Below are 25,669 nucleotides of genomic sequence, written 5' to 3' on the forward strand. Positions count from 1 at the left end.
TAGTGTTCTTGAAGCTGCCAACATGAGTTTGACCAAACTGCAGGAGGCAGTGGAAGACAGGCGTGCCTGGCATGCTCTGGTCCATGGGGTCACGAAGAGTCGGACACAACTAAATGACTAAACAACAACAACAACAACAATGTGTGCCTGATACACAAGCAAAAAACGTCTAATACCGCTCCTGGGTTCATAGCTCAAAACTATGTGCAGTCGTATAGCATCAGTTTAGCATCTGATGTGTCAACCAAGACCGTAGTTGTCAGATTAAAATGAGGGGAAATGCAGTTCTGCATTTTTGAGCATTGTGGGGCTGGGGCACAAGATGGCAGCAGTTGCTGCAGTGCTGCAGGTGGCGTCTCGTCAGATCTTCCGCATACCATGTGTTGGACAAGTAAGGGGTTTTTACGTTGACTGGGGGATGGTACGTGACGTTAAGAGAAGAAAGACAAGTTATATAACTTGCAGCATGTAAGGAGTGGGTGTGGGGTAGACGACTCTTGGTAGAAGACTCTTAACTAGAAGGGGGCAACCTTGTTTAATTTTGTCAAACCTTCCACACTTGCACCTCTTGCATATTTAAAATGGACATGGAAAAATAAAGCAGTCCCACACTTGGGGGGGGGGGTATGTTTTTGTAACCCATTCAAGAACTGCTTTTTGCAATGAAGAATGGGCTAAAAATATTTCAGATAACATAAAATTCTCTGAATCCCAAGCGATCAGTTACGACATAGTTTCTAATTGCTGCATTTTCATGTTTCAGTAGAGATGTCATTTGTAAGAAACAAATTATGATCTCCCCTAATTTTTCAGTAAAGTTTTCCTGATTATATAGATATAAATTAACTACACATATAAACTACACATTAAAACACAGCCACATGTAGCACTAGCCTGAGGGACGCTTCTCTGCTTTGAAAGCATTCTCATCAAGGAGTGATTTGCAACTACAAAGTCCTGGCCATGTGCAACATTTATCCTAAGACTCCCCATACCACTTTTCTCTAGCAGGATTCCAGGCTCAAGCTTGGGAGATAAACACAGCCTTGGAACCTTTAAGGGCATAAAAGGAAGGAGAGCAGGAGATTGCAAAACAGAACAAACTGAGAGTAGTCTAAAACTATTCTAGCAATAAATGTGAAAATACCAAATGGTCCTCAACCTATCAGAACTCCCCACACATATGCCCCCCCCTTGTTCATAGCACTGCTTCAGAATGGAATTGTAGAATGAAAATTAGCCATACTGCTTTGCACAAGGAAGGAGTCAAAAGGCAGGAGATGATACACATGTTGTTGGCAGCTAGCTGTGGTCTAAACCACTGAACCTCTTGAGCTTGCCAATCGGAAGGCCGGTGGTTCGAATCCGCACGAAGGGGTGAGCTCCCGTTGCTCTGTCCCAGCTTCTGCCAACCTAGCAGTTTGAAAGCATGCCAGTGCAAGTAGATAAATAGGTACCGCTGTGGTAGGAAGGTAAATGGCGTTTCCGTGCACTCCAGTTTCCGTTACGGTGTTCCGTTGTGCCAGAAACAGTTTAGTCATGCTGGCCACATGACCCAGAAAGCTGTCTGTTGGACAAACAGCGGCTCCCTCGGCCTGAAGCGAGATGAGTGTCGCAAACCCATAGTTGCCTTTGACCGGACTTAACCGTCCAGGGATCCTTTACCTTTTTTCTTTTTAACCAGTAAAAGATGGGCATGAAGCCAGTAGTTCACCTTTGAAGTAGAAGCTAAACAGAGTGAGCTGAGCAACAACATTGGCAAGTTGTAACTAGCTACGTTTGGTCTTGGCTCTACACTCTGATCCACCATGCTGGCAGTTGCTCTACATTTTGAAGTGTGCTGTCTTCTTTTCCATTGACCTCAGAAATAGCAGCATGTTACTTAAGTAGTGGCTGCATTAGAGAACACCTGAAATAACCATTTAGCCTGCCTTTGCATACAAATAAAAATGCTTAGTTTCCCACTCATCTCATTCCATTTCTCCAGCAGTGTGTTGTTTGTGGTTTTTGCCACTGTTTAGAAGGCAGTTCTTTAGCCGTTGCTTAAAGCCCTCTTCAGAGCTGGACGGTGTGGCATGCTCGCCCATGTTCAGGTGTCACCACATTACAGCTCCATAGATAAACTCTTTGACACTAGCTAGTGAAAGGAGTATCTCTTACATTTTATTTTAACATTCTGGCATGGTTGTTAGCTTTATGAAATCCCTTCTGAGTCATCATCAAAGCACTGAAGAGAGAAGGTCAAAGCCATTTCCCCTTCTTTAGGGAGCGTGATCTCAAAGGTGCATGCAGAGGGAATGCCTTTACAGCCCCAGAAATGCATGTGCATAATAATGGATACAGCGGCTGGATGTACATGAGTACATCTCGGAAATCAGGCCAGAGCTCACACCCAATAAACTCCAGTATTCCCCCCCAGGAACTGCATCAGGAAGCAGGAAAGGAGTTGTTTTACCTGTGCTTTGAACCTTTCCAAAAGTCTAGTTGGAAAAAAGAGCTATAAGTGTGAACTGACAAAGTCATAGCATAAGTCTTGCATCTATCACCTTGACCATGACTCTAGCAATTGCTAATGCATGCTGGGGTGCTTTTCTGTGATACTTTGAGCCCTTCTCAGAGCCTGCCTGTATGCCCCGATTTCTTGGCTCACAAACTCAGCTGCCCTCAGGTGTGTTTCCTGATTTTTCATAGAAAGCTCTGAAATCCTCTGCTGCAGAAGAATGTGTGATCTTCGAAGAATGAATATGAGAGGATGACTAGAATGATGATGACTGGTGGGGCTCACACCTCTTTTTCATCTTGCCAACCTGTGCTCAAAGAACTACTTCCCCCACCTCAGCTATGACTGCAGCTCTCTAGGAAATTCTCCACTTGATTTTCTCCCCTTGAGTGCTGTTAATAGAGGCATGTTGGAGGAGAGAGAGGTTTTTAAAAAAATTAAAGAAAGAGCAGGCTGGCAGCTACAAGTAACCAAGTGCCTGTTCTTTTGCACATTCCTTAAATCCTGGCCCCAGCTGATTAATCACAGAGTCAGGCTGCTCTGAGCTTATCACTTTCCTTAATAGCTGAATAATTTAAAACCTCTGTTTGCTGGCGTCTTAATTGCTTTTGCATTAGACACGAGGGCCACCATGAATGCAGAATGGGACCAACCCCAGTAGGGTCTTTCTCTCCCCCTCCCCCCCCACTTCATTCAATGTCTCTTTGGAACTGGCTTAGAGGGGAGAAACTGGGCTGTGGTTCCTAAAGGGGATGCAGGCAATTTATTTCCCATCTGCTGTGGGTGGCCAGAGGGACAAATGCACTTCATGGTGCGCTGACTCTTATTCTTCAGAAGGCTTTGATATTCTTCATGCCTGGAATATAATTTCCATCCAGTCAGGGGGTGGGTGGGTGTTTTACTTGTGGATTTGTGGAGTGGCTTCACATGAGCAGGGTATGGCAGTCTGCATATCTGCAAGGTGCTAAGGGACAACCCAAAGCTAATCTTCAGTCTCAATAGTACAATTGAGTTCATACTCCTAATAACTGGTGTGAGTGGCATAAGGAGTTCATCGTTCCGTTTGCTTATCTCTGTGTATCACATGCTACAAAAGGCGGCCAAAAAAACCAACGTCTGCCACTGATCTAAGTGTAAAGACTACTGGGACTGGGTTTGTCTCCATTTTTGAGGAAGAAATGACAAAATATTATCAATTTAGTCTTATTCTAGTCCTATTTGGGGATTATTCTGTGCTATTTATTGAATCTGATGGGACAGATAATGTCATGATTTACACCAGGGGTCAGCAAACTTTTTCAGCAGGGGGCCGGTCCACTGTCCCTCAGACCTTGTGGGGGGCCAGACTATATTTTGAAGGGGGGAGAATGAATGAATTCCTATGCCCCACAAATAACCCAGAGATGCATTTTAAATAAAAGGACACATTGTACTCATGTAAAAACACGCTGATTCCTGGACCATCCATAGGCTGGATATAGAAGGCGATTGGGCTGGATCCAGCCCCCAGGCCTTAGTTTGACTACGCATGATTTACACCACCTGTAACGCATTAAAACCAACACCCAACTATCAGCTAGTTCCCAGTACTACAGATAAATACATTTGATGGTGTTTAGTGGTGAAGACACATTCATAGCTGGTCTTCCTACTAGTGCAGTTGTAGCACTGGTAGTAATGGCAAGGTGTGGTCATGAATACACTTGATGCAATTCCTGTGCAGCTGCTTCTTGTGAAAGGACTGTTGACAGTTAGCCCAACAATCAGGGATAATGAGCATTGTCAATCATAATTCTTCAACTGGAATTATCAACAACTCAGCAAATTATTAGCATCTCAACAACTCCATCAATCGGGCTGTGTAGAAAGAAGTTCCGCACCTCTGTGGCCATATAGCTTTGTGGAAGCATCTTGTGTGTGTTTTCTTTCTAAATTACAGAGAATCTGCCCTTTGGTGTCCAAATTCTAGGCACACTGATCTTGTTTTCTTTTTGTTTCTTGCAGCCACAGTAATCCTTAATGAACTCAACTGGACTGACGCCTTGGAGGATGTATTCGTTGAAAACCGAAAAGAAGATCCATCTCTGCTATGGCAAGTCTTTGGGAGTGCCACAGGCGTGACTCGCTTCTACCCAGGTTTGTGCCATTCTAAAGTGAAAGAGGGGAAAACCTACTGCTTTGGGCCTGAGCAATGACACCACAATTATACATGTACTGTGTCTGGTGTAGTTGGAGTAGAGGAAGTGGTGGGGGACAGCTTTTCCCATTGTGTCTTTGTCCTTGAATATTAGTCCTGTTTGGATTTCACTATTGGGTTCAGTACTAACAGGAGCTGCTTAGGATGAAGGATAGTGATAGCTACACATCCCTTCCTTTCCTGTCTTCCTATTCCATCCAGGATTTCACAATATGGGCCAATGGCTAGATGTGTTTAGTGTGATTTGTGGACCACAGTCCTCTGCCCCTAGAACTCCATGTACCCCTCCCCTCAATAGCATCCATATGAATTCATCTTCACTGGCCTGTAGTATTGTTTCCTGTTGCCAGATAATACCAGGGGCAGACTTTGGTAATCTTTCATAATATGCAGGGGCGGAGGAAGGGGAGTGCGGGGTTGCAGGCAGCCCCAGGTGTCACCACTGAGGGGAGTGACAAAATGCCAGGCAGCACTCACCATGGGGCCTGCAGCGTGCCTGAGCCTCTCCTGGGAATGACGCAGTGGCTTGGGCGCGCACAGGCTCCCCACTGCCCAAATGGTCCACCCACTGCCTCCCCCCCCAGCTGCAGGGCAGCTGAGTGGGAAGAGGCAGGCAGACTCCGGAGGCCCTGCAGTGCACCCCGACCCTATGGGAGGCTGGCACTGTGCCTGGGCACACCGCCCCAGGCACCCAAGCAGCTTCCTCCGCCGCTGATAATATGGCACCCTCTGCAAGGCCAAATTTTGGCTCCCCTAAATGGATCTTCTCGGTTATGGATCTTCTCAATTTTGTGTCCTCTCAGCTGGGTGCCCTATGCAGAGAAACCACCTGCATCAGCCTAAATTAGCCACTGATAACACTTTTTGCATAATCATCTCTGTTGCCATTGACTTGTAGCAGGTGGGCTTCCACATGTACCCTTTGCTGCCTTCCTTCCCCACTGTTTGTATTTCCCTGTATAGGCATCAGCTGTGCTACTTCTAATATTACTTCTAATTGTCTCTTCTAATTGAAGCCACTCCTTGGAGGATGCCCAATAAGATTGACCTGTACGATGTCCGACGAAGACCTTGGTAAGTGAAGAGTTGGATCCTGGGTTGCATACCACAGGAACAATAGTCTCAGAGTTGATAACAGGGGGCCTATCATTTAAAATGTAGAGTTAAGCACACCTAAGCACATTCAACTAACTTTTACTCACCATAGTCCCATTAAAATTTATGATCATAACTAATTTAGGTCCATTAATTGTAAAGGGTTTACTCTGAGTAAATCTTAGTTGACTACACCCCTGCATGTTTTTCAAATTACAGTTGCACCTGTTCTTTCACCTCTTACTCTGGTGCTAGCTGATCTTTAAAAGTGCTTCACTCTAGCAAACTGTATTCAGTGTTAAGCCTTAACCAAAGTGGAACAGCTGAGCCACCAGGACTCTTGTCAGCAGAGCAGTGGATGCACACGCACACATGATACCTGCTGAATTGCACGGTCCAGGCTAGAATTCTCTCAGCCTGCTCACTTGGTCCAAGGGACCATCTATGGAAAAAGGTGGCAGTGTGTAGAACCAAATGATGAAAATGTTTTGTAAGGCCTGTAAACGCCATCTTGGTAGTCAAGATAACCCTGAGACTAATTGTTTGTTGCTGCAAGAACGGCTGCACATGCTTTGATATATTGCTTTGATATATGCTGATTGCTTTGATGGTATATTTATCTGCGGGTTTGGGATGCATAGGCGAGGGGCGGCTTCGCATACTGGCTGACTGTCAGCTACTCCCTTTTCTGGGAGATGGATGGGAGTTGGAAAGGGCTATTGATGCCAGCTTTCATAGCTTGCTTTATGTATAAGTAATGCTTAAATGCTTTCCTGCGTGTGGGAAAGTCATGAGAACTGCTTGCTGCTTCGGCATCCATCCTGAGCCTATAAGGGCAGCAGGGCACTGCAGGTAAGTTTACACATTTCTTTAATAAAGCGCTAGAACTGGCACTTTTGACATGTTTCTTTAGTATCCCTGCATCAGACTAGTTGCACAGGCCCTCCTTTGGGCCTGCAGATCAAGACAGGCAAGCAGCCATTCCTGCGAAAACCAAGAATCCCCACCCCAGCCTCAGGTACCAGCTCTGGAGGAATGGCTCAGAAAGCTGACACTGATGCTCCCCAGCAAAGGCAGCCTTCTCCCTCTGCCTAATGGTAGGGCTGAATAGCATAGTATTCATCCATAGTTGTGATATTGGAATGCAAGCTCCTGGGAGAAGCAATAGACTCACAGTGGAGAGAAGGCTTTGTCATGGAAGGACATCTTCTTCTCACTGGGCAAAAACACATAAGCAGAGCTGAGGGGAAATGCTGTAAAGAACTGGAAATGCTGGAAGTGCTTGAAGGGAGGGAAGGCAGAAACACACAGCACCTCGTGGCAGAGATGCAGATGAGGACTCTGATTTGTGAAATGCCAAAACAGCAAAGAACGGAGGGGGGAAAGCCACACAAAAAAAGTAATGCGCCCACCCAAAGCTAGTGCTGTTATTGCCTGTGCAATTACTGTGTTAAAGGTGATTGCCTGCGTGTTGCAGACAGCTATTTGAGGCAATGTAATTCCCCCAACCCACACATTCCATTTCCCGGCAACAACGTTAAGTGCTAGAAAAGTGCAACATCTTCCTCACCATAAAAGTGCCACCTGGAGTGAATGCATCTACATCCCCTTCAACAAGGGAGCATCAAGTGTGCATTTATTCATTGTGCAAATAAACAAGCATCTGAACAGGCCTTTGGAGCAGCTGTCTCAGAAAAGGGCCAGACCATATCGGCTCTGGGTGGCATCTGGGTGGCAGATTATCCCATACTTGTTGGTTAAATGGTGGAGACCAGATACGAACACAGAATCCCATTTGGTGGCCTTCAGATGCGTGCTTGCAGGAGGTGGCAGAGAGTCTCAGCGTTCTGCTTAGCAAAAGGCATTGCGGGTGGGGAGGGGATAACTCCTGAGTGCCTTCAAGTTTGTCTTCAACCTTTCTGCCCCTGTAAATTGTCTCAGCTACCAGAAACTAACAGAGCGTTCTGAGTAATGAAATGTAAATGAGCACAGTATGTTCAGCACTGCCACTACGAGGGTCTATTAAACTGGAGCGGGATTTACCCAGACCATGGGTGCATGGAGCCATCCAGCAGACTCTTCCGTTCCCTCCCATCTCCGATATCTTCTCTGTGTCTCTGCTCCCTCCTTCCCTCAACTAGTCTGTATGAAATTCCAGGTCTGTGAGCAGCCAGCTCTGTCCAATTTTCATTTCACACATCGTTGCCATTGGAAAATGGATACAATAACACAGGCAGAGGCATCCAAGCTGCGGCTCTCATCAGCTTCCTCCCCCTCCCTCCCTTTGTATATCTTTGGAGAGGAGAGGCAGAGGGGGTTAGATAGATAGATTATAACCTTAGATACAGATAAATGGGGCAGGGTTCTTCCGCCCTCCCCACTGAAGTTGCAATTGTAAATTTAGCCCTTATTCACAGACAGCTTTAGGTAGGGCTCTCATCTTCTGTAAGGGGGAGGGAGGAGAGAGAGAAATGGAAAAGGAAAAACAAATAACTCTCAAGGAGCAGAGCCAGAAGGACAGGAAGATAAATGTGGCACACGGCGACAGACTACATTTAAGTGAAAGCTGCAAGCGTCAATTTAGCCACACACCAAGTTAAGCATGATTGAATCAGTTACGATTAGCCCAGGTAAAAGGCACTAGCTTGGCAGCACTAATTATGCCTGTGCAAGTGCAGGGTGCTTAGGATTTAATTTTCCTCCATTTATTTTGGAGCTCTTGTATATGAGCAGAACAGGTATGGCTTTGCTTCATGCAGAATATTCATGTGTGCGCACGCTCTTAACATACACGGGGGGGGGGATAGAAATTACGGCGCCTTTGTTTTGTAGCATGCTACTTTTAGATTGTAGGTAAACATTGTTCTTATTTTACATTGATTTTGCCCATGTCCTAGACGGGTCTTTCTCTCTCTTTTTCCCATGGGGTAAATGACATTCCTTTTGTTGCCAGCATTTTCTCCCACCCAAAAGGCTGCTCAAACAAGTTCAAACAAGTATTTACCAGCCACGCAGAGACAGTGGGGTGGGAATGGGGGATCTAGAGCAGGAAGCCCTGGCTGGGCAACAAAGAGAGAGAAAATATCTGAGTCGGAGGCAGTTTTCTTTTTTCCCTTTAGCCTTCATATACATAAACAGCAGCAGCTCCTTTCAAGTCTGTCCTTTAAACTTCAGGTCCCCGCTTATCGGGAGACAGACAAAGCACAGTCGCCACAGGGCTGCCTGCAGGATGGATAAGGCTCTCTCTGTGTGTGCAGTGTGGGTCTGATCTTTTCCATTCTGCACATGCATGATTAATGCAACTGCATGGTGGTAGAGTTGAAAGCAGAGGCACCTGGCAGAGAGGTCTCAAGAAGGGACTTATTTTGGTTCTTCTGCACATCACCTATGAAGAAAATGTTTTCTTTTAGCAGGTGGATCTTTGCACCTGCCACTCAAAAGAGATGGATCTGAGTTTTGAAACAGCTTAGCTTCATTCCATTTAAGCTCCAATGAAAGCTATGGAAAGGGCCTTCTTGGTGCCTGCTCCCAGATTGTGGAACTCCTTCTCACAGGAGGCTAGGCTGCCTCCCCCCTGCTTTCCCTTTACCAGCAAGCAAATAACTTTCTGTAGACAGACCTTTGGCCTCTAACTGGTTGTTGTGGCAGGATATTTTACTGGTGGGGTTGTTGTTATTATTATTTTCCTCTTGCTATGCTTTTAAATGTTTTGGTGTTTTGATTCAGTGCTGTTTTAGAAATGGTAACTTGTTTGTTTGTTTGTTTGTTTGTTTGTTTGTTTGTTTGTTTAACAAATATAACTGATTGGTGTGGGTTTTTAAAAACTGTATCTGCTTTTCGTCCATGCTGCGAGCCTCCATGAGTCCTGCACTGGGATGGAAATAAATGAATAAGCCCCCCAAGTTCTTGGACCTGTGGAAAATCTGTCCCAGCACTGCAGGCTTTGACTAGCCATAAATATCTGTGGTCTTGAGCATGAATCTCTCATAACCACTCTCCATAAGGAAATGTGGGCTAGGCCCTATTACAAGGATGGGAAACCCATGGCCTCCCCAGATGTTGCTAGACACCAACTCCCATCCACCCCAGCCAGCCAGCAAAGCCAGTGATGATGTGAGTTGTAGTCCAACAACAGCTGGAGGGCCACAGGTTCTCCATCTGTGCCATATGGGGTAGGCTGTTACCTTCCACCTGTAGTTATATAATTTGTTGGAAGCCACCCAGAATGGCTGGGGCAGCCCAGTCAGATGGGAGGCATATAAATTAGTAGTAGTAGTAGTAGTAGTAGTAGTAGTAGTAGTAGTAGTAGTATCTTGTGCATGTGAACATGTAATTTGTCTGCATTTGTGTTTATATTTGCTTAGAAGACAAATGACCCCAGAAGATCTATAGGCAGCCACATGAATGGGGCACTTGGCATATGCCACACATTGCAAAGCACCAGACTAGATGCTTCCTCTTTTCTAAAAAGTGAAAACCGCTTTTTAAAAAACATTCCTTCTTTTAAGAGCACACTAAAGAAATTGCCTTTTCTGAGAAACTGCTGCCTAGGAGCCATAAATAAATACCTCCCCGGTTTACCTTTCACTGTGGTCTGTTTCATTTTATGTGCCGTTCTAACAGAAAGACATCTAATGCAGTTATTTGTGGAGCGGCAGCTTCCTGCAGATTTTGTTAAAGAACCTTGACAAAGATGGCATATTGCAGCCTCTGTTCTGAAGGCCTCCACTCTGGCACAGTGCAACACAGATATTTTAAGCCAAGGCTAGCTTTATCAACACCATCCTTGGAGGTGCCGCAAAACAGGTTCTAGGAGACAGCAGATCATTTTCTCTGCCACATCCTGTTGCTCAGCTTCTCTAGGGGAGGGGGTGTACATAGTTATTGGTTGAAGGAAAAAATAAGTACGGGGCTGAGGTGATTATTTGACTTTGAGACCAAGTAGAATATGGCTTGGTTCAGATTTATTGTGCAGCTGCAGGCTACTCTCATGGGATCTCTGGCAACCTCATCCTGTGTGGAAAATCAAGGAAGGGCTCTTAGGACCTCTTTTCTACTGAGCATGTGAATGGGATGTGTGAATCATATTGTTGCATGAATGATGTGTGAATGGACCAAGAGTGTGTGAACAGTGGGGAGGGGGGAGTTGTGTAAATGGAGTTGTCTTGAGCGGAGAGCGCATGTGAAATGATACATAATCTTACAAATAATAGGCACCAGCAAAAACAGAAAACAATTATTCAGTTGTTTATTTTCACTGTATATTCACTTGTCTTACAATCTCAGACATCAGCTGACCAAACGGGCAATTTTACTTTAAGCCATGCTGTGTCACCTCCTTGACAAATAGCGCTGAGTGCTTGCAGTGATTGGACTTCCTTTGTCAGAAAATTAATGACTCTGCCACTCTGGTTAATTGTTGATGAGTGTTCCACATTAATTATTAACTTTCCTCCAGTTATTAGGGATAGAGCAGAGAGAAGACTGACAGGCCTTGCATTCCATTATGATACTAAGGCCTTCATTGAATCTCGGTGGAGGGGGATTAGCTGGGCCATAAGAGCAAAAGGGACAGTAACAAACCAGCAGCAGACAGCTGCCGCCCTGCCCTAACCTCATTCTCTGCTCCTGTTTCAAGTGATCTTAGTTATCATTAATAATCAGGTTTCTCTCCCTGCCTGCTGTCCTAACCTTCTTACCTTATATTCCTGCATTGCATGGGGTTGGATTAGATGATACTCACGGACCCTTCCAACTCTAAAATGCTACGATTCTGTCATATACCACCAACCCCAGAGGCTGGGCTCACTCTCATTCTCTGCAATCTCTGGCCAACCGTCAACACACTCTACACATTCTGGTGCTAGCCTACTGTGTAACTTATTTGCAGTCCTAAGTGTTTTAAGCAGAAATATTTCTAGTGCATTGTATGTTTTCCCACCAGTGACGCTGGGATAACAGCAAGGAGAAGTCACACAACATCAGAATTATGGATTTGATAGAGTGCAAAATGATCTGGATCTGTGTCTAATTGAAATGGGATTGGCTCAGTCACATGAAACTGAATTAAGGTCTGATCTAATGTGGACAACCTTAATTCCTTTGCGCTGTTTTATGGAGGTTCTCTGTGGTAAATAAGACAGAAATAACTTCCTCTTCCCCTGAAGATAATATACACACAGGTGAACATAATCCAGTTTTTCTGTTCCTGTTTAAACTACATTTATTTTTCATCTGGTTTTATCTTCCCCAGATACAACAGAAGAGCCAATTCTGCTAACTCCAGAATCAGCCTAATGTTACAGGGCAGGTCAGAGTTAAATTACAGCAGTACCAGAAACAGAGTTGCTCTCTCTTAACCAGACTTGCTGTGCTGATATCCTAACTTCCATTTCTAATCTGGGCAGGAGGACATTTGGTGTCAGTGCTGTGTCTGTCCGTTGTAATAACTTGGGAACATCCTTTTATACAAAATTATAAACATAGCTTTGAACTCCTGGTTTCAGGTGTTGCCATCGTTCTTTTTCTTGCTTAAATTCAACAGGCAGGACAAATTATTTCTCCAGATCAAACATTTCCTAGAGCATTCGCATGATGAAGGAGTTGCTTGCTGCCACCCCCACCCCCCTTCATCTTCGTTAAGCAGTATGAGCCAGGCCTCCACACAAACTGCCTGATCATGCAGAAGCCCTGCTAATGGAATTTCTCTCCCTCAGAAAAATGAAGGAAAGAAATCATGCAAAGGTGGTGCGGAGGTTTCCATGCAATCAGGCAGCTGCATGAAGGCCATACATTGTCTCAGGGGTGCTATTCTTCTACCATGAAAGCAGCCCAGGTTACATACATCCTTTGGGGACTACGTCAAAAACCTTGTGTGGCATTTGCTTCTATGATTCTAGATGAATTCCGACATGGTCTGCAGTCTGGTCCCAGAAGGGGACAAACAGAGGGAAGGCATGGTGGGGAGGTCTGTTTCATATACCAGTGTGCATGAAGAGAGTGCAATGTGTTTCTTTGCCGCACATGAAGCATAAAGCCCCGCATCACACCGAAAGAAAATATAATCACTCCCAATTAGATAACATTAGTAATTGGGATTAGCAATCAAAGGCTGTCCATTTGCAAGCAATTCCCAGTAATGCTGAGTAATTGACAGTAATTAAGCACTAATTAATTCATGCTGGGACTGATCCTGTTTGAGCCAGCCAGTGCCACCAAATCTCCCTCTAGCTTCTTTGAAGGAGGGATCAGGCTCTGTGTAGACATCGGAGGAAACATCAGCCAGTTATGTCTCAAGCTTTACTTATAATTTAACAGCGTAATGAATTTTTAACACAGCTAAGTGGAGTTTTCCTTACCCTAACCCTCCTCTAATGCACTCATATTAGATAAGAAGTAAATGAGGTAATTTTAATCTGTTTTAAGTATTTTAACTTTTGTATGTTTTAAAGAAGGATTGTAAATTTTTCTTGATTTTATTGTCTTTTTGTAAATCGCTTTGAGGTTTTCTGCAGTCAAGCAGTATAGAAATGTTATGAAATTAATAAATGAACTATTGAAGGTCAGTTCTCATGCAACTGTAGTTCCTAGGAAATAAATAACACATTTCTGAATATTCATTTCTGAATATTCATGACACTGACACTCTTCCAAATATTAGGAGGATGTCCATTTGTCCTCCTCCTCCCTTTTTGCAAAAATGAAGACATGTGGAAATGTGGCCCTGTGTGTGTCACCAATGCTCAGCATGTGGTCAAAAAGATGTACATTTTCATAAGGTGGGTCTCTTCAGCTCAGGTGCGCCAACTCACCCACCTGCCCTGTTGGCAGTATGGGATTAGCCAGTCACTCCGTTAGAAACTGAGCAGATTTGGGAGGGGGAGGGGGCTTCTAAGAATTGGCTATAAGATAGCCTTGTTTTCGCCTAGTCCATATTATATGAATGGTGTAAATAAAGTTTATTTGATTTAATTGACTTTACCTGTGGTCATAGCTGTCAGGTGTTGAAAGTAACTAAGTTGGTAAGTAAGGCTACTGTCAGGCTTCGGGAAATTGGCTTCCTCCCCCATGGCAGTAAACAAAGGATCAAACGAAAGTAACATCTTACCAGTTAGAATCTTTAATAATCACAGTGAGAGAACAAAGAACACATCTCCTAGAATGGCGGTGCTCCCAATTAAGGGTTACTCCCCCCTCTGTCCCTATTAATCTATGTCACTCCTACATTTTGTAATCTGAGTTTGTAACCTCTGCGTTTTCTATTCTGATATTTTCTGAACTCTCCATGACTTTGGAGAAGGGGGGTGAATACTATCCAGAGACTGTGAATCTGTTAACTCTCTCTCTTCTAGTGTTTCTTCTGTTAGCTGTCCCCTTTCCAGTATTTTCCAGCTTCTGCCTTCTGAACTATGCCCTTCTGCAAATCACTGTTCCAAATCTAAACTGTCCTCCTGCTCCTGGGAAGATTCAGGATCAAGAGGAAGGGGTGGCTTCCACCATTCTTCCTCAGTGCAGCCCTCCTCAGCATGGTCCCTGACAGCTAGCCTGGTGAGCACCCTGAGATGTCCAGTGGATGGAGGGGTGATGTTCCAATCTACCTCTCTTTGCTGCCAAGTTGAAGAGAATGGGCTCAGCCACACTTCCCATGCCTAAAAAGCACAGCTCCAAGCGGTTTTTCGCTTGACGTGCACTTTCTAGGTATGGGTCGGGGTGGTTTTCCCTTTGACCCACTCCTTTCCCAGGGAAAACCCACTCTTTAGTGCTAAATTGGAGCAAACGTCAATCTGGATAAAACCTAAATTGCCAGTTGCTCCAACTGACAGCTAAAGAGAGAATATTTGAGTATTGCTAGTATCTAGAGGTACCAACCAAACTATATTTTTTCCCATATGACAAATAGTAGATTCAGGAATGATTTAGATCAGAAAACTGACACTTGGTCCCCCAGTGCAGCTTCCCTGATCAACTCAGGCTCCTGCCAGTTGCTTTAGACTAAGGAAGAAACACTGGAGATCTTACGGATTGCTCAATCCCTTGTCTAGTCTGACACTCAGTGTAGCTTTGAGTATGTTCCACATATTTTAGGAGGAATTCAACTAGTGAGTCTTATCCCCCTCCCCCAAACTGGCTAAGCATCAAGTCAGTAGAACCCCTGAAAAAGTACTGGGGGCAAGGAGAGTGGGGACCATTCCATCTAGAACGCTGAAATGCTTGTCCTGATGGAATGATCGCCTTAGCGTGACGTCAAAATCCTCCCCTGGACTTTCTGTGCACACATTGCTTTGTGCATGTTGTGTGCCATTTCTGGCTGGGTTTTTTCCTCTGTCTCCATGCATTTCTGCACTCTGATGGAGAGTGCTCTAAAGGAAGGTAACTCAGCTTGGCAGGCTAGCAGTACTACTGTATGCTTCTCGGTCCATGAGCAACTTTCCAGAGGGTGTCTTCTGTCACGTAAAAACGAGGAAGCTGTAAAAAGAGGGATGAGCTGAGTGTAAGAGCGAACCAGAGAGTGTGAAAAAGAATACGCATTCTTGGACTGTCAGTTACTTTTGAGCATCAAAAGGAAAAATGTGTCCCCTAGAGCCACCGTTCCTGATTGTCACCCCACTCCACTGAATTTGCACACATTCACCCCTTATTACCCTGAGGAAGTGGTTAAGCTGGGGAGCATGTTACAGGATTCAGCTGAAAGAAAATCTACCAGACAGGCTACAACGTGTGTGGAAACTGGAGCAGCCTTTTAAATGGAGCTCAGTAGAATGATGGTCCCACGTTGTTCTTCGGAACAGAAATCAGGCCACATTGTTAGCATGTGGAAAAGATATATACTAATAACTTGGCTAACAGGTGGCCATGCTGCTGTATTCTCCTCATCCTGCTTCCTATTAATCTTCCCAATCCCATCCACCTTTATTGGTTCCTTAGGGCCTGCTCATGGTGTTCCATTATTATACTAACTCTTCTTACTATCACCCAGTCACGGCTCTAGTTTTGAGGTGGCCCTCAGCAAAGCGCCTTCAGGTGGGTGCCCAGTCTGGTGGCAGCAGTGAGAGACATCCATTTTGGAAAAACTTGAGTGTGAGATTATGCTGGAAAAACACAGTAAAACTGAATAGTGAGGGAGTGAGAATCAAGAACTATTTTCTGAGTAAGCTGATTCCCCTATAGTTAATTCCCCTATAGTTAAAAATAATAGCTAATTTTTATTTTGTTCATGACATTTCACAACAGAACTGTTCACAATACGTTGTCCTCACTACAGAAATGCACACACACACCCCATAAAACCCCAGGTAAGTTCCTAAATAGTTTACACTTTTATATACAGTGGTACCTCGGGTTAAGTACTTAATTCGTTCCGGAAGTCCATTCTTAACCTGAAACTGTTCTTAACCTGAAGCACTACTTTAGCTAATGGGGCCTCCCACTGCCGCCACACGATTTCTGTTCTTATCCTGAAGCAAAGTTCTTAACCCAAGGTAATATTTCTGGGTTAGCGGAGTCTGTAACCTGAAGCGTATGTAACCTGAAGCGTATGTAACCCGAGGTACCACTGTATAGATAAAGCCCAGAACATGTATGTGCACAGGGCTCCCGTGCACACAACAGCTTTTTCCACATAGTTTGCCATCATAGATAGCTTAGGCAAGGGGTTCTCAACCTTTTTATGGCCCAGTGGACATGGATAGAAATCTAAGAAACTAGATTGGGGACCACCAATTTCACAGTAGAAAAACTGTTGATGCTCAGAACCACCCCAAAAAACAGGGCAAACACCTACAAACACACACACCAAAGAAACCCAACTAAAACACAGCAGGCAACACTTTGTCACCAACATCGAAAGACCATGTTGAGTGCCAAAGGGTTAATGCCATGGTACCCTCTGGGGACCCCAGGGTTAGACTGAGAAACTAATTACTGGTGCAGAGTAGGTCAGTGAGACTCTTGGTAGAACGAGGGGTTGAACTCAGGTCTCTCATGTTTGTATGTGTATTCATTTCCATATTTTCACATGACATAACAAAATGGAAAAAAGGTCAAAACAAACAAGGAAAAGCCATAACATATAGCCAGATTTAATGTACACTGTTTTAAAAATGGATGTCACTTTAAAAGATTTTATTTGCTGTTTACAAAGGAAGGTGCTCTTTTCTCCTACCAATTGCTAAAAATATCCTAATCAGGTTTGGCCTTTGAAAGCATCAGGGGTTGGGGGAATAAAATCATAACATATACGCCTGTGTCAGCACAATCACCGCTACTAAAAAGGGATTGTGATTATGGAAGAGTTTTGCATTTAGAACTCGTTAAGCTGACACAGTGTTGAGTGGCAGTCAGGTCACTATCAGTGTCTTTGGAGAGCTGCGCCAAAAATACGCTCTCACTTTCATAGGCCCAGGTGCAGGTCACTAAAGGTGGGGCAGGGAAAGCATTCTCTGTATTTTTCAGAGGGGGCAGGAGGAAACAATGAAATTTTCAGAAAGGTGAAGTGCTTCACTTGAAAAGCGACAACAGAGGTTTCCCCTCTCCTTCCTTCCTTCCTTCCTTCCTTCCTTCCTTCCTTCCTTCCTTCCTTCCTTCCTTCCTTTTTTTCACTTTTGCTTTTCTTTTTTGCTGTAGCAGAGTTTGCAGCACTGTTTCCCACAATACTTCCTCTGAATGATGTTACATCATGACCGAATTCCATTTTGGTACGTTGTTTTGGGGGAGCAGATGTTTCCCCTTCAACACCACACCAGGAATGACACCACATTGCAACATGGGGGTTTATTTATGTAATTATTAATTTGAAACAGCTCTTCATTCATTGCCATAGCAGGTTACAATTTAAAACAAATATGTCATGCAGTACTCAAGGACAGATAGTTTTGACCAGCCAGCTAAAATAAACATGAAGACCAGACCCTCCAAGTGACCCCATTTTCCAGGGACTGTCCCTGATTTGATATTTTTCTGCCTCCAAAAAGTACGTTCCTACCCCACCAACACCAATTCACCTCTCACGACTCCCCTCAAAGTTCCACGAAGAAAAGCTTTTGAGGAATTTGTTATTGTTGTTTAGTCGTTTAGTGGTGTCCGACTCTTCGTGACCCCATGGATCAGAGCACGCCAGGCACTCCTGCCTTCCACTGCCTCCCGCAGTTTGGTCAAACTCATTCTGGTATCTTTGAGAACACTGTCCAACCATCTCGTCCTCTGTCGTCCCCTTCTCCTTGTCTTTCCCAACATCAGGGTCTTTTCCAGGGAGTCTTCTCTTCTCATGAGGTGGCCAAAGTATTGGAGCCTCACTCAGCTTCACGATCTGTCCTTCCAGTGAGCACTCAGGGCTAATTTCCTTAAGAATGGATGTGTTTGATCTTCTTGCAGTCTATGGGACTCTCAAGAGTCTCCTCCAGCACCAGAATTCAAAAGCATCAATTCTTCGGCGATCAGCCTTCTTTATGGTCCAGCTCTCACTTTGGCTCAATCTCCACTTCCCTTCTTCTCCTTTGCTTGGTTTATCTGGTTCATATATGTTCTTTATTTGTGTGTCTGTAATTATTAAAACATTGGTTATAACAATATCCACTTACATTAACCATATTGAATGCTCTGCCCTCATAGCTCATGCCTTGCCCTGCTCTAGAAATTTGTGGTCAGAATACATTGCTTTTCCCTCTCTCTCTGCTCAACTTCTTGGGATAAAGCTTGGGGACCATTAATGAAATCCCCAAGGCCCATCTCTGATTCAGCCAAATCTTCTGCCTCAGATGCCAGCAGGCTAAAATGTACAGAACTGCTTCTGAAGCCCTCCTTGCTTCACAACCAGTTGAATGGGCCTTGAATGGGCTTCTCTTCAGCCAGAAGAATGGCCATAGAACAACACTCTTCTTCTAACTGGTGCCTTGTATTTAGAATGTAAGAAGACCCTGCTGGATCCAGCCAATGGCCCAGCACCTTGTTCTCACGGTGGTCAACCAGCTGTCTATGGGAAACCCTCAAACAGAACATGGACGCAAGAACACTCTCCCCTCCTGTGGTTTCCAGCAGCTGGTATTCAGAACCATGCTGCCTCTGACAGTAAATGCAGACCATAGTAGCCTCTGATAACCTCATTCTCCTCTTTGCCTATTCCTATTTTAAAGGCATCCATGTTGGTGGCTCTCATGGTGCATTGTGGAGTGAATTCCATAGTTTAATAATGCACTTCATGGAGGGGTACTTCGTGCTAGAACATGCCTGCATACTTTGTTCCCCACCAAGCTGAACACAGCTGACCAGCTATGTCAATGCATCGGAGACTCTGTAAACCTTCTGTTTTTGATGCTTGTAGGTACAAAGAGGGGGGCTGCCATGCACCCAGCAGGCCACATAATATATTGTTCATGGGCTGCCTTTAGCTTAGCAGGTCACAAGTTGTGCAAGCCTGATTAGAATCAGTGCAGCATACTACATTCTGATTTCAATTGTCAGGATGAAGTTCTGGAAGTACTAGGATGATGAACCCAGTATCCATTTCTGCATAATTTGCTCACATGCTCTATGCTGGTCTTAATAGGTGTGCCATGTTAAAGATTGCCCTTGTTGAAGCAAAATGCTTCTCCTCCCTTTCCCTTCATTTCTGCGAATTTCCTGAATGCAGACTGCAGACTGCCAGGGCATTGAATGCAGGAGGTTACCATGGGAGTGGCTTATTGCATAAAAGGAGTGGGGAGAGGCATGGACATGGGGGTAAAGGTGGAAACAGGGCTGCAGAATGGAGCTGCAGAATACAAGAAAGATATGGTTTCAGGTAAGGGGTTGGGAAGGTGAAAAGCAAGCTTAGTACTTGTATCGGGTAGTTAGGGGAAGTTTGAGGGAGTTAATGTGGGGGGGGGAATTGCAAAGGGGTTGGTAGGCAGAGCAAGCAGGCGTGCAGTCCCTAGTAAACCTATATTTCCTTTCTCTCTACAGTGGTACCTCGGGTTAAGTACTTAATTCGTTCTGGAGGTCCGTTTTTAACCTGAAACTGTTCTTAACCTGAAGCACCACTTTAGCTAATGGAGCCTCCTGCTGCTGCTGCTGCGCCGCCGGAGCACAATTTATGTTCTCATCCTGAAGCAAAGTACTTAACCTGAGGTACTATTTCTGGGTTAGCGGAGTCTGTAACCTGAAGCGTATGTAACCTGAAGTGTATGTAACCAGAGGTACCACTGTACTAATATTAGATGTACTTCAATAGTGCATTTCTTTTTGTCATCTCTGAAGAATCTGAATGTTTCGTGATGGAAAACAAAGCCTGTAGTTTAATAATCTCACAGACGCTTTATTGTACATTATGTATAACTTTGATTTCACAGTAATATTTTATAGATGTAGAGAACATGTCAATCTCTGACCACAAAAAACCCCAGCAAGTACATTTATTGAATTAACTTCACAGGTATTCTAGAAAATGTCTGTTTCGGAGTTATAGCTGATAGATTGTTATTAAAAGAAATACATGGATTTATCTGCCAAATGTTAACATGGTAATTAAATGATCAAATCATTTTTACATTATGTGTGGGGGGTTTTTCAAATGCCACAGGCTTTACCTGTGACTGAACTATACTCATGGTTACATAATAAGAAAAATCTTCATTTATTAAGTACAGTATTTAAATGTTTACAAAATTGCTTAATAGCTAACACAGCAACAACATTGGGTGGATCTCTGCTTTATATCACTCTGTTCGTCCAAAGAACAAAAGTAGTCTCAGTTTAACCTTCATGTCCAGATTTATTCCATAAAAGAAAACTAGATTTTGTAAGACTTTTCATCTCAAGACCAAGAAAAGCAGTAGTGGCTGGTGGGATGGAGCCAACCTTTCAGTTCCAGAACTGCTGAGGCCTACCTGGATGGGCCTGCGGCAGGGCAGGTTATAAGAAGACAAGAGCGTTCTCTCTCTCTTTCTCTTTCTCTCTCTCTCCCTCCCCCTCCCCCCGCCCAGCACCTGGTATCTAGAAGCATTACTGCCTCTGGCCATGAAGACAGCGCATAGCTGTCACTGCTTCCACCAATCCACAGGGAGCTCACCTGTTAAGATTAGGCAATTTATGGTTTGGGTGGCATCCTACAAGGTGGCTAATCTAAAACAGAAGAAGAATTTCTGATATCCTTGTGGTATACCAGACAGTGAAGATGGTCGGGGAAAGGCAAAGCCTAAACCAAGCAGGGCGACGGCCTGAAGCCGGTTTGGTGCTGTTTCTTTTCCTAGGAAGTTCTAGGCTAAGGCCACTTGTTCCTTTCGCAGAGTTGTTCCAAGTCATGTTGGTGCGTGAGGCAGAAATCCTAGTGGTAAATATTGAATAATAAATGAAAGAACACTGGTAGCTAACCTACCTTTAACCATATGCCAAAACTGGCCCCCTGGATGTGCTGCCTCAGCCTGCCACATGGTGTGCCTGCCATTTTTGTGGTGCTCTGTGGGATCATCAAGGCTGTTCTCACTTTATCTGTGTCTTTCCTTAATGCAGGTACATTCAAGGCGCCTCATCCCCAAAGGACATGGTGATCATCGTGGATGTGTGAGTGTCTTTCCTCAAAATCAGCCACTTTCAGTGGCATTTGTACTTGCTCAGTCCAAAGGCCACGATTTGTCCTATAATTCTATGTCTTACTGTAAAGCCTGCTACACTTCAAAGACATGTGGGAGTCCGGGGGTTGTCATGGTGCCCAGCTCAGAAACCAGGGAAGGGTTCTTCAGAATGGGAGGGCAGTGGATTTTAATTGTTTTAAAATGTTTTCCCCTGTTGTCATAAAGTGGCGGCATGAGCTGTTTCTTCCTTTTATTGACAGGAGTGGCAGCGTTAGTGGCCTGACACTGAAACTGATGAAGACATCAGTCCATGACATGCTCAACACTCTCTCAGATGACGACTATGTCAATGTGGCTTCAGTGAGTGTCTTTTTTGTGGTTGGCAGAACAAGAGGCAGGTGGTGGAGGTAGAATGAAAGATGTAGGAAATGAAAGTGGTGAAGGCTTATGTGGCTTCATGGCACCTAATATCCCCCATGGATATCAGTGGTGATGCACACACCCATCACTCTAGCATATATACCTCTATGCTCCCAGTTGTTTCAGTTCCAGTCAGTGGTCTTTAGAATAAAGATGAAAAATTAGGAAGAAACAATTACTATTTTTGAAAGGAAAATGCATGTAAAGTAAGAGCCTTTGCAGATCTGCATCCTGTGATCCAAGACTGGTTTTCATGATGTAGAATCTATTATATTTAGGAACAAAATTCCAGTCTGTACCCTCACTTGAGGATAGCTTAGACCTGTAAAAATCAGATTCAGCACCTAATTCAGTCCTTGGGGACTTTGTTGTGTGCACACTCTATTAGTTATGTCTCGTAGTATATATTGTTGTTTAGGAAAGAGATAAATCGAGTGGCACTAATTATATTGTAGCCTTTCTTTCTTGCTAACCAGCACACCATAATTGTTATGCAGATAGATCTGCGGTATAGACAACTAACCTCAGTGCTCCTCTGTGCTATGAGACAGTGGATTGCTGAGCTACTAAATAACTGTAACGGAGATGAGAGCTGTGTGTACAAGTCTATAAGGTATCGTTACATGGTAATTTCTATGTACCGTAGTTTAAGTGCCCTCTAACTGCAGTCTTATTTCCTCACTGCAAAAGAACCGAGTATGGCAGTAAAGATGCATGGGTCCGTTGTCGTTGTGAAGGTGCTACATGATAATCAGTGAGTAAGTTGCTTTGCCATTGCTACAGGACACCATTATGCCAAATAATTGGCATGGGGGTGTCAGGACACATGTAACTGAGTGAGAGAGGCTGGCGTAGGTATCAACTCACTCTCTCCTTCTCTTCTTCTTACTTAGAAAGAGACAGAAGGGTCTACTTCTGCCACATCCTTGGCATGTTGTCCATGTGTCATCTTCCATCTCCTTTAGTGATCAGGACTAGGTTCAAAGTTGTCCAACACTTCTTGATATCCTTATGGCCACAAGGCAATATGCATATCTGTCCTGAGGGCTAGAGGGTATTGTCCAGTGACATTCTAATTTGATTGCCAAATCTATTGAAAGATTGGCTATGGCTGCCTGGCCTGTAGACTTGCACTTTAGTATTGCCTTAGGGAACTATCAGGTAGACATTCTGCCCAGATCTTTAGCCCAGTGATTCATAGAACTCAACTACATTGCCATGTAAGGAAGACAGCTTTTGAGTTATTTTGGACTGAGGAATGTTTGCTACCACATCCTGTCAAGATAGTTGGTCCAATTAAATGTATAATCAGAACCTTTTTGTTATATTTTCCTTGCTTCCCTGATCTGATAGAAACCAGGGCATAATATGAACCTAATCCAAGCATTCTTAAACATTTGATAGAACTAAAGCAAAAGTTCTACATAGAAATAATCTAATGCACAGAGTAATTATTATTATTATTATCATCGTCATCGTCATCATCGTCATCATCATCCTATAAGTGGCTGAGAATCTACTGCTTTTCCTAGACAGAGTGTTTCATTAATTAATTTTCCTTTGTATTAATAATGAGCACCATTTTGAATAATCTGAATATGCATGGTAATTGCTCAAGACTTTTTAAAGCCAGTTTCATCATAGGCAAGTGTGATGGTGCTGGGCAAGGGGCAGGTAAGAGTGGAATGACAGCCACTCAGGAGTGAAGAAAGTGTATCACCAGTAAGTGAACTGCATAATGAGCAAAGCTATTCTCCAGGGTTTATATGGAGTTTTCAATCCATGTTCTTGCACTTACCAGCCTCCAGGAGTTAAACAACAGGTTCTCTAGGAAATGAGTTCTGAAAGCATCTCAAAACAAAATGCCACATCAGCCCTGTGAAAACAAGTGTGCTCTTTATTCTGCTGTATTTATTGCTTTGTATAATGGGAAAGAAGAGGGAAACGCCCGTCAGAGGCGTTGGCCTCTGCCTCATGCAGCTCCTGCAGCCCAATTTACCATTTCTGTCACCTTTCCTTTTCCTGCACTCCCGACTGCTCTGTGCCTTTGATCGATTGCAAATGACAAAACACACCTGCAAGAAATAAATTACATCCTTCCACTGCCATTTCCCCCATGCCAGCTTTGATGGACTATTCTGTTTGCATGAGGTGTTTATTGTGGGGGGCAGGTTGGTGAGGGGAAGGAAAGCTTTGGCAAAGAGGCATACAGCCACAGAAGACCAGTTAACTTTGGAGACCATGTTTCTCAGGGGGCCTGAGCTGTAGCAAGCTTAGACTAAACACAGGTAAGATTCTTTGGGGTTTTTAAGCATGCAAGATGATGCATGAAATAGGCATCATTAGCAGAGCTGGGCTCCTTTCAGAGTGATATATTTTTAGGTACAAGTAATGATATTGCAATATAGTCCTTCAGTATATTAGTATATTTAAGCAATCCAGAGTAGTCAGTGAACATGTGGGTTGTTGTGGGGTTTTTTGCTGTACAGCTAATAAAGCATATTCTGTTCAGTGTCTTAAGGAATAGCACCAAAATTCACACTTCCTTCCATGGACTTAAATGCCTCAAGAAATCCACACAGGTTTCTATTCTCTCACCTTTGCCTTGCTAAGGCCCTTGATGGATACACTTGCCCATGATATATACCAGGTTCAATGATACAAGGAGAATCACTGTTGTGCATAGTGGATAGAGAATTTGTCTAGGCCAGCTGGGCTAAGCCATGAAGAAGAACCCTGAAGGATCAGACCAAAGGCTTATCGAGTCCAGAAGCCTGTTACCACAGTGGCCAACCAAATGCCTATGGCAAGCCTGCGAGCAGGACATTAGCACAAAACCACTCTCTCCCCTTGTGATTCCCAAGGAATCTTCTGGTGAATACAGCCCCTTATCTGGCAGCCTCACTCTACCCAACCATATTTCCATCCCTCACCTAAGATTGAGGCCATATGGGTGAGGCGTTTACACACCCATAAGGCAGTCTGTTTCCATTATCCTTCCCAGGCCAGGAAAATGGAGGCAAAGTTCACTCTTCCCTATCTGCTCTGCCGAAGTGGCATAGAGAGGTAATACTATAATCAGCTGTCAAATTGCATCACATCAACTGCTCAAATGCTTCCAGAATAAAACCTCAAACCTCAGGGGGACAGATAGAAGGAACACAAGGCCTGCTGCACGCATGAGTGAAAAGTCTTGAGGCAGGCTGGGCAGAAGGGTCAGGGACATTAAGCACAGAGAGGCTTGAGCATTATTCATAATGTGTCTTGGGGAGGATAGAAACATAGGAAACTGCCTTGTGTCCAGGTTAAGGCCATTGGCCCACCCAGCTCAGTATTGTCTACATTGACTGTCAATGGCTCTCTAGGGCTTCAGATGGGAGTCTTTCCCAGCTCTACCAGAAGATGCCAGGAACTGAACCAGTGACTTTTTGCATTCAAAGCATGTGCTCTACCTCCGAAGTTTGCCATTTCCCTTCTGAAGGTGTATACCTGATCTAGAAGTGAGGCATACGCCATCTTTCCGCCAAAAGTCTTCTAGACAGCTGGCATGGAAAACTAAAACAATTCAAGAACAAAATACAAACCAAGGGAAGCCTAGAATCAACAATGGAAATGGCATTAGCATTAATAATGGGTAAACATACCACAAACTGCCAAAGAGTGTACAGAAGCTTGTCTCTTATGTGGTTAAGCACCACAGCGCTGAAACTGGATAGAAGCTTCTGTCCTATCTTAGCGCTGTGAAATTTAGAACTAAGATTGGAGCTAAGCGATTGCATATCTTTGATCTTGGGCATTAGTGCTTACTCAGGAGATAACCAGAATCCCTGTGGCATTATAGAACATCAGGTGACTGACAGGTGGCTGTGGTTTGCTCAAAATGGCCTCAGGACAAATTCAGGGACCTGGTGGGCC

General features: G+C 44.1%; 1 protein-coding gene across 5 annotated transcripts in view; it reads left to right on the forward strand.

The window, feature by feature from the left end:
* Positions 1-25,669, forward strand: part of CACNA2D2 (calcium voltage-gated channel auxiliary subunit alpha2delta 2) — a 553,469-nt gene that overhangs the window by 421,060 nt on the left and 106,740 nt on the right. For all 5 annotated transcript variants that reach the window (XR_014003634.1, XM_081177654.1, XM_081177655.1 and 2 more), the window contains 4 exons: positions 4,505-4,636; positions 5,714-5,771; positions 21,273-21,323; positions 21,595-21,694. Coding sequence is in view for 4 of the 5 variants with exons in the window: in XM_081177654.1 (XP_081033780.1) it covers positions 4,505-4,636; positions 5,714-5,771; positions 21,273-21,323; positions 21,595-21,694 (341 nt within the window). In the remaining variant the exon portion in view is untranslated. The remainder of the gene's footprint in view (positions 1-4,504; positions 4,637-5,713; positions 5,772-21,272; positions 21,324-21,594; positions 21,695-25,669) is intronic.

This window comes from Podarcis bocagei (assembly GCF_964188305.1).
Source record: "Podarcis bocagei genome assembly, chromosome: 2".
Classification (NCBI taxonomy): Eukaryota; Metazoa; Chordata; class Lepidosauria; order Squamata; family Lacertidae; genus Podarcis; species Podarcis bocagei.